Here is an 8173-nt window from a genome sequence, read left to right as displayed (position 1 = left end):
GGCCAAGTGGGGCCAGGAGGGGTGAGGGGCAGCCCTAGGGCCCTCTATATTTAGCCCCATTTTCGGTAAGTGCTAACGAGAAGCTGACCCAAGTCTGCTAAAACTGGCTGGGGGAAATGCAGAGGAGAAGTGAAAGTCGGGTGGGAGGGGCAAGGGAGGGTGAGGAGTGGAGGGCAGCCAGAGTTCTAGGCCTGGGGCCATCGCCTGGGGCGAGGCCAGGGGGTGTGGGCACCCTGGGTGGGTCTGACTCAGGATGGTGGGAATCAGGGGCCCATAGGGTCTGTACTGCGTTTCCCTTTTGGCTAAAAAGTTACACACCGCCTGGGAGGGGAGAAGGGCAGGATGGCCATAAGTAACCAGCCGAACTTTCTGTGCAAATGCGGCTTTGAGTCGGGCGTCAGAAGTTTCCAGGGGTGGGAGCACATGAGAATCACAGGGAAGGGGCCTTTTAAAAATCTGATACTGCCCAGCCGGTGTGACTCAGCATCGACCTATGAACCAGGAGGTTACGGTTCGATTCCTGGTCAGGGCACATCCCTGGGGGTGTGGGCTCCATCCCCAGTAGGGGACATGCAGGAGGCAGCCGACCAATGATTCCCTCTCATCATTGATGTTTCTATCTCTCTCTCCCTCTCCCTTCCTCTCTGAAATCAATAAAAATATATTTAAAAAAACCTGATACTCAGGTTGCACCCTGTCCCAGTGAAATCTTGTCTGGTGTGAGAATAGCATTAGTATTTTTGTAGCCAAGAGAGAGGGGTGGGGGCAGCCCTGCCTGGGCCCAGGTGCCGAATGCCTGCGGGCTGGGCAGCTCAGTGGCCTCTTGATGGGCTTGTCGGTGCCCTCCGGTCTCCATTAGGTCCTGGTTTGGCTTTGGGTTCCTGGTTGAAATGGAGCCCCTATTCATCCTTGGAGGAAACGAGCCAGCGAGGCCTGGGTGAAGGGCAGCACTGGCCATTTTGCCATTGGCCCAGCCTACGTGCCGTGGTGTGTGTGTGTGGTGGGGCCAGAGGGGGGGTGTTAGGGAGAACGAAGGAATCAGAGCGGTGGAAATGTCCCCTCAAACCGCTTTTGCCCCTTCAGCCACTATCCCTGCAGAGGGGGTGACCTAAAGGTGTAGGTTAGAGCTGCTTGGTCCAGGTGTCAGGTGACAGCAGGGACACAAGGGCCTTGTTTGGACAGGATTGGGTCCTGGTCCCTCCGAGAATCTTTCATGTATGTCTTCATTCCAAAGACACGGTCCCAGCCTGAGCAGCGATGGCTGCAGCCTGGGGCCACAGTCTGGGGCTAAGAGTCACTGCCCAGGTGGTCAGGGTATGTTAGGGGCAGGGGCATCCCAGATGAGAGGGACACTAAACACCTGGGGATTCAGGGAGGACCTCACAGAGGAGGTGACATGTGAGCTGGGGCCTTAAGGAGCAGGAGTTTGCTGCTAGAGAAGGAAAGGGTCGCCCCGGGTGGGAGAAGAGCAGAGGCAAAGGCCTGGAGGAGGGAAATCAGGGCTTGGGGCCACTCTTGTTTATTGGACCCACGTATCCTATGCTGGGCGGTGTCAGGCACCCCAAGATAAGACAGACCTGTCCCCCCCCAAAATTAATCATTTGGGGTGACGCCTGAATCCTCACTGCTAATGTGAGATGAATTTTTGAGCGGGTAAAGGTTACCCCTAAGGTGACAAGCCTACTTTGTGGGATGCCTGGGTGTTGTGATCTGCCTGGGGAAAAAAAAAGACAGAACTGTCCTTGAGGGGGTCCTAGTCTGATGGGGGAGACATACTGCGGCCCAAGTGGCTACAGCCTCTAGGACAGTGAGAAAGAGATGCTGGGTCAGGACGGAGGGAGCAGGGGGGAGCTATCTGGGGGCATCGGGAGTGGTGACTTCATAGAGGATGGAACTTGTGCTGGGTCCTGAGGGATGAGTAGGAGGTCGCCAGGTAGACAGTGTTCCAGGCAGAGGGACCAGCTCATGACAAGGTCTCAGGAAATTTCGTTAAATGGCAGAGACAGGAGGACAGAGGCAGGGACAAGTAAGAGACAGAGCTGCAGGGAGGGACATCAGCAAGCATTTATAATCTGTTTTTCTCGGTGGGTGATGCCAGTGATGAGTCAGACCTAACTCTGCATCCTGGTCTGGCGGGAAAGGACTGGGACAATGGGAAGGCACAGCCTGGGAGGCGGTATTAGTTTGCTGGGGCTGCTGTAACACATAGCACAACTGGGTGGCTTAAACAACAGAAATTAATTTTCTCAAAATTCTAGATGCTACTAGGCCGGTGTGGCTCAGTGGTTGAGCATTGACCCATGAACCAGGAGGTCACGGTTTGATTCTCCGTCAGGGGTTGTGGGCTCCATCCCCAGTGTGGGGTGTACAAGGAGGCAGCCTATCAGTGATTCTCATCATTGATGTTCCTATCCCTCTCTCCCTCTCCCTTCCTCTCTCTGAAATCAATAAAAACATATATTTTTAAAAAAATTCTGGAAGCTAGAAGTCCAAGGTCAAGATGTCAGCAAGGCTGGTTTCTTCTGGGCCTCTCTCCTTGGCGGGGATGGTCTTCTTTTCCCGGTGTCTTCACTTTGTGTGTGTCTGTGTTCCAGTCTCCTCTTCTCCTAAGGACGCCGGTCAGTCATATTGGGTCAGGGCCCACCTGACCCAATGACCTTCCATCAGCTTAATTACATCTTTAAAGACCCTGTCTCCACATAGTCACATTCTGTGGTTCTGGGGGTTAGGGCTTCAACATATGAATGTTGGGGGACACAACGTAGCCCGTAGCAGAGGCCAAGGGTGAGCACAGACTCTCTGGGGTGGAGGTGAGGTCAGAGGCTGCCCTGGGCTGTGGCAGGAGAGGCATCCACCAGCCAGGCGGGGAACAGAGAACCTGCAAGGTCTGGACTCCCCGTGAAGCAGAAGCCCAAGCAGAAGGAGTGCCTAGTGTGGTGGAAGAGCGTGATGCATGAGTGGTTAGAGATGGCAGTGGAGGGGGGCAGGGGCCACACCCCAATGCCAGGCCAAGGAGCCTGGGCTCTTGGGGGAGATGGGGAGCCAGGGGGGTTCAGCGCCAGGAAGTGCTGGATGTGGGAAGGATCTCCCTGGGGCACTGTGGACACTGGCTGGAGGGAGGGCACAGGGCTGGGCAGAGGTGTCAGGGATGCTAGGAGGGGTGGAATTTAGGGCTGCCTGAGGATTAGCTGTTGCCTGGAGCAGGACCGAGGGCTGAGAAGCAGGGCCTCACCACAGCTCCTTTGTGCCCTCCTATGTCTCAGGATGTTGGCCACTCGGTGCCCTATCCCCAGTGCCCAGGGCCCGAGCTCCCATACCGTCCTGGGCACCCGCTGCCCACCCCACCCTCACCAGCCTACGCCTTAATAGGACTATGTGCTGGTTTCTTCTTCTTTTTATTATTTTTTTTGAAATGTTTTCTTTTTTTGTGAAAACATAACATACTCATAGGAAAGTGCCCAGGTTTTAAGGGTTCAGCCTGAAGAACTTCCACGTGTGCACAAACTCACGTCAGCTCCCACAGGTCACGACGCAAACCCTTTCCAGCCCCTTCAGCCTTCCTCATGCCCTTTCCCAGCCGCGCCCCCCAAAGGTACCCACCCGTCTGACCTTGGTCATCTGATATCATCTCGCCCCTTTCTGAGCTTCGGGTAATTGGAGTCCTACTGTCCGCTTTTGTGTCCGGCGTCCTCCCCTCGGCATCAGGTCTGTGAGATCCGGTGGTCTGAGATGCAGGAGTGTGTGCTTTCCCTGCTGTGGTGTATTTCCTGTGTGGACAGACCGCAATTTGTTGACCCATTCCCCTGTTGACAGGCCCTGGAGCAGTGGTTCTCAACCTTGGCTGCACATTAGAATCACCTGGGAATCTTTTTAAAATCCTGATTTCTGGGCCTCATCTGCATCAGGATTTTAAAAAGATTCCCAGGTGATTCTAATATGCAGCCAAGGTTGAGAACCACTGCCCTGGAGTTATTTCCTGTTCAGGGCCTTTCCTGAAGGGCTGCTGGGAACACATGCACCTGTGGCATTAGTGGCTGGGAGGCCGGGAGTGGACGTGTGGAGTTGTAGGAGGGGCCACCTCTTAGCTGCCCTGACTTGTGCTCATATTGGTTTACACTCCCACCAACAGTGTGTGACCTGGCTTTTTAATCAGGAATATTACACCCGAGTGACGTTTTGTGTCGAGTAATCTTCAGTTGCAGAATTCCTGGACTTCTTCTCAGTTGCTGAGGATGCCCCTGCTCTCTCTTCAGCCGGCCTTCTTGAAATATCGGTGCCAAGCACACTAGAGTTGGACAGCTCCTTTGATGGGGAGGGATCACGGTATAGGTGGGTTTTGGAGTGACTGGGAGACACATTTGGGTCTGAGTCAGGGTCATGAGTACGGTCTGAGGCCAATTTGGGAATCGAGTCCAAATGAAGATCTTGGACTCTTTGGATGGGAGTTGGGGTCCAGGGTGGGTAAGGGGATTGAGAACGGGTTAGGCAGAAGCCCAGATTTGGGGGGGATTAGGGGGGGTCTAGAACCAGGAAGGATTGGTCTGGAGTCAGTGTCAGGGTGAGATTGGGTGGGGTGACTGTTGGAGGTGAGGTGGGTGGAAGTCAGGGCTGGGGTTCATTAGCCTGCAGCAGCCCTGATTAAAAGCAGGAACCCTGCCCGGCTGGCGTGACTCAGTGGTTGAGCATCGACCCATGAAGCAAGTCATGGTTCAATTTCTGGTCGGGGCACATGCCCCCCCGGTCAAAGGCTCGATTCCCAGTGTGGGGCTGCAGGAGGCAGCCTATCAATGATTCTCTCTCATCATTGATGTTTCTGTCACCTCTCCCTCTCCCTTCCTCTCTGAAATCAATAAAAAGATATTTTTTAAAAGCAGGAACCCTGGAGCCACGGAGGCTGGGGCCCAATCTCTACTGTCTCACTGCTTTTGGGGAGGTGACACCCCCTCAGAGCCCCCTTCCCTTCCCTGTGAGAGCGGGGTGGTGTTAGCACCAACCACTAGCGTGAGTTTGGAGGCGCACTCAGCCCGTGCTTGGCACTGGTAAGCACTCGGCTTCCATGGCAGCATCAGAGCGCTAGGACAGGGCACCGTCCCCATTGCATTGTGTCCCCTGGTGCCACCTCCCCTGGATACTTCCCTTCATTTCCGGGGTCTACAGAACTATAGAAAAGGATTGCATTTTAGGGGCCAGGTATCTTGCTGGGATTTGGGGGTTCAGTTGGAATTCAAGACTGAAAGCCCAGGTGAGGTCTAGGATTAGGTTTGAGGACAAGGTCCGGGGCAGAGCCGGAAGGAGCTGGAGCTGGAGTTACTGAGATCAGAGTGGGGCTGCCCCTCTGGTGCGCCTGTGCACGAATACAAGAGGGGAGGCGGCGGCGGGGGGAGGGGGTAAGGTGCTGAGGGAAAGTGGTGGGCCGGGGGAGGCCGGTGCTGAATGGAATGGAATGGGGGGGGTGATGTGCGGAGGGAAAGTGGTGGGCTGGGGGAGGCCTGCGCTGAATGGAATGGGGGGGGGGTGATGTGCGGAGGGAAAGTGGTGGGCTGGGGGAGCCCGCGGCTGAATCACACCGGGCATCTTAAGACGTGCTCCTTTGGGGATGCTGCTGTCCTGTCACATCCTCCAGGCCCCGCTCAGAGTGGAAAACACGCCTCAGCTGAAACCTGGTGAGGCAGGACGGCCCTGGTGCCTGGGCGGCGCCTGAGCAGAGGCCGCGGCTGAGCCTCTCCTTTGGAACCTCAGCAACCTCCTCCCGGGCAGCCGGGCAGCCAGGCTTCTCCGGACCCCTGACCACTGTCTACATCCTGCCCTGTCCCTGCAGCCTGCCGGGGCCACCCTCCCTGTGCACCTTCCAAGGGTGGAAAGGATCAGGCAGGAGCCTCAAGGCCTGAAGGCCCCTCGCTTGTCCTCCCAGCGAAGGGCAGAGGCCCCGAACGAAGGGCATGTCTCCCAGAAAGAACACTTGCCAGGTGGCAGGGGGTGAGGGGGTTGGGGAGAGGCCGCGGTGGGGCTGGAGGAAGGGCCGGGAGCTTGCCCTTCCTCACCCACTTCCATCCTCTTCTGTCCCCAGAAATAAGAATGTCTAAGCCCCTGGAGGCCGAGAAGCAAGGTCTGGACTCCCCGTCAGAGCACACAGGTGTGTGGGAAGCAGAGGGTGGGCAGCGCGGGTGGTGGGAGCTTCCGGGCAGTGGGTGACACCTCCCCCTCCCCCTCTCATTGCAGACACTGAAAGAAATGGACCCGACACTAACCACCAGGTCAGGGGGCGTGGATGAGCCGGGGGTGGGGAGGGGAGAAGGGAGCAGAGGGGGCTGTGCGGCGGGGTGGGGGTGGGGGGGAACAGGTGTCAGAAGCTGATTCATCTCACTGGTCCCATCCTCACCCCAACTTTCTCTTCACAGAACCCCCAGAATAAGACCTCCCCGTTCTCCGTGTCCCCAACTGGCCCTGGCACCAAGGTAAGCACCTGTCAGAGCAGCCAGGGGAAGGGGAGGGGGGTGCTCGGTGATGGGTGGCAGTTGCTTTTGGAAGTGTCCCACAGGCCTGTCATGGGCCCAGGGCCGAAGGGGGCAGCTAGCCCTGGTACCTTGGTGACAAAGCTCCTCCCACCCCTTCTCACCCTCGGGCTCCCGCCCCAGGCCTGTGACTCACCCGGGCTCCTTCCCCTTCCCTGGGGGGTGGGGGTGGCCAGGGAAATCCCCCCCAGAGCCCCAGGGCGATGAACAACAGGAAGCTGAGGGCCCGCCCCCATCCCAACTTCCCTGACTGAACTGGGGCCTGCCTCACCCCACCCTCTGCCCCCCAACACACACTCAGGGGGTGTGGGGTGTGGGGTGAGGGTGGGGGTGGAGGGAATCAGGGAGAGGCAGACCCAGTGAGGGATGGCTGGGGGACCGATCAGATGCTGTAGGAGAGGACGGTGGGGAGGCGGAAATGGCAACCAGAGCAAATCCCAAATCCAGATGGGGCCCTTCCCGGGTGTCTGGGGCCCAGGTCTCTATCGTCCAGTGGGTGGGCCAGTGGGCAGGTCCAGAGGCCTGAAGGCAGCACAGCAGGCAGGGGTGTGGGCAGGACTCCAGGTGGCAGAAGGATGGTGAGGGGCTGGGGGCTGCTCTGTGACTGTGGGAAAATCACTTCCCCTCTCTGGGCTTCTCCGTTTCCTCTTCTCTAACGGGGTGAGGGGGTGGACAGTCAGATGAGGTGGCCTCTGCGGTCCCTCCACAGCTAGCGTGCCCTGAGGACGCTTGGTGGGCAGGTGTCTTGTCCCGAGCGAGTTGGACAGGGCCCAGGGGAGAAGGTGTCCAGCTGGACCTCCCTCCCTCTGATCTCGGGTTTGGCTCTGACCTTGGCCTTCAGAGCGTGCATCTCCTCACGCCCTCCTTCCTCAGCTGAATCTTTGCAGCCCGTCCTGCCCCATTGCAGCCCGGTTTCTCTGTGGTGAAACCAGTGGGCCCGGGGGTAGGAGGGGTTCTCGCTCCCCTTCCCAGGCCTGCGCCCTGGTCCCAGGGAAAGCTCAAGGCTGTCCTGCCCTGGTCTCTGCCTCCCCCTCCATCTCTCCTGTCAGTCTTGTCCTAACTGCAGGCTTCACGCGCTCCCATCACGATTTCAGACAAATCCACACCCATCAGGCACAATTATTTACATCAGATCTTTGTTAATTGGCTCAGTTTTTTAAAAAACATTTTATTTGGGGGAATGTGAAGCTGATACAAAAGTAGAAAGAAGAACATAATGAAAATAACCTCCCAGGCACCCATCAGTCAGCTTCGACAACCACCGACTCATGAACCGGCTTCTCTTTCAACCGCTGAAATAAACATTTTTTAAAATGGAAATTTCATGAATGGAAAACCAAAATCACTTGCCATGGAAATAAATACAGTGATTGTTAAAATGTACCCAGAGACGCTTGCCTGCGTCTAAGGGCCTCAGCCTGAGGCCTGCCCTCGGTTAGCCGGGGACTTGGCCAACCTCGGGAGGCGTTGGAGCCGTCCTAGCCCCCTGACGGAGACTTTCTTAAGAGAGCCGGGAAGAATGAAAGCTCTGAAGGAGGACTAGTGTTCTCGCCATGGCTACCAATGCGGTGTGGGTTTTTAAAACTTTTTAACTGAAATATGACACACACATGATCCTCAGTGTACGTACGACTGGCTTTTCACCAAAGCAAGACACAAAC

At 56.7% G+C, this 8173-nt stretch overlaps 1 protein-coding gene and 1 non-coding gene across 2 annotated transcripts in view; both read left to right on the top strand.

Moving 5' to 3' along the window:
- The window catches only part of POU2F2 (POU class 2 homeobox 2), a 34925-nt gene that overhangs the window by 4020 nt on the left and 22732 nt on the right, over positions 1–8173 (top strand). The window contains 3 exon segments of the mRNA XM_023744869.1: positions 6068–6133; positions 6220–6254; positions 6399–6455. Of these exon segments, the coding sequence (XP_023600637.1) occupies positions 6068–6133; positions 6220–6254; positions 6399–6455 (158 nt within the window).
- LOC111823446 lies at positions 1578–1717 on the top strand. Its single transcript, XR_002826465.1, has one exon. It is a non-coding gene; the product is annotated as a U12 minor spliceosomal RNA (small nuclear RNA).

Source organism: Myotis lucifugus, unplaced genomic scaffold, assembly GCF_000147115.1.
Source record: "Myotis lucifugus unplaced genomic scaffold, Myoluc2.0 scaffold_493, whole genome shotgun sequence".
Taxonomy (NCBI): Eukaryota; Metazoa; Chordata; class Mammalia; order Chiroptera; family Vespertilionidae; genus Myotis; species Myotis lucifugus.
Note: the sequence above shows the minus strand (reverse complement) of the source record. Positions and strands in the feature narration are given on the sequence as shown.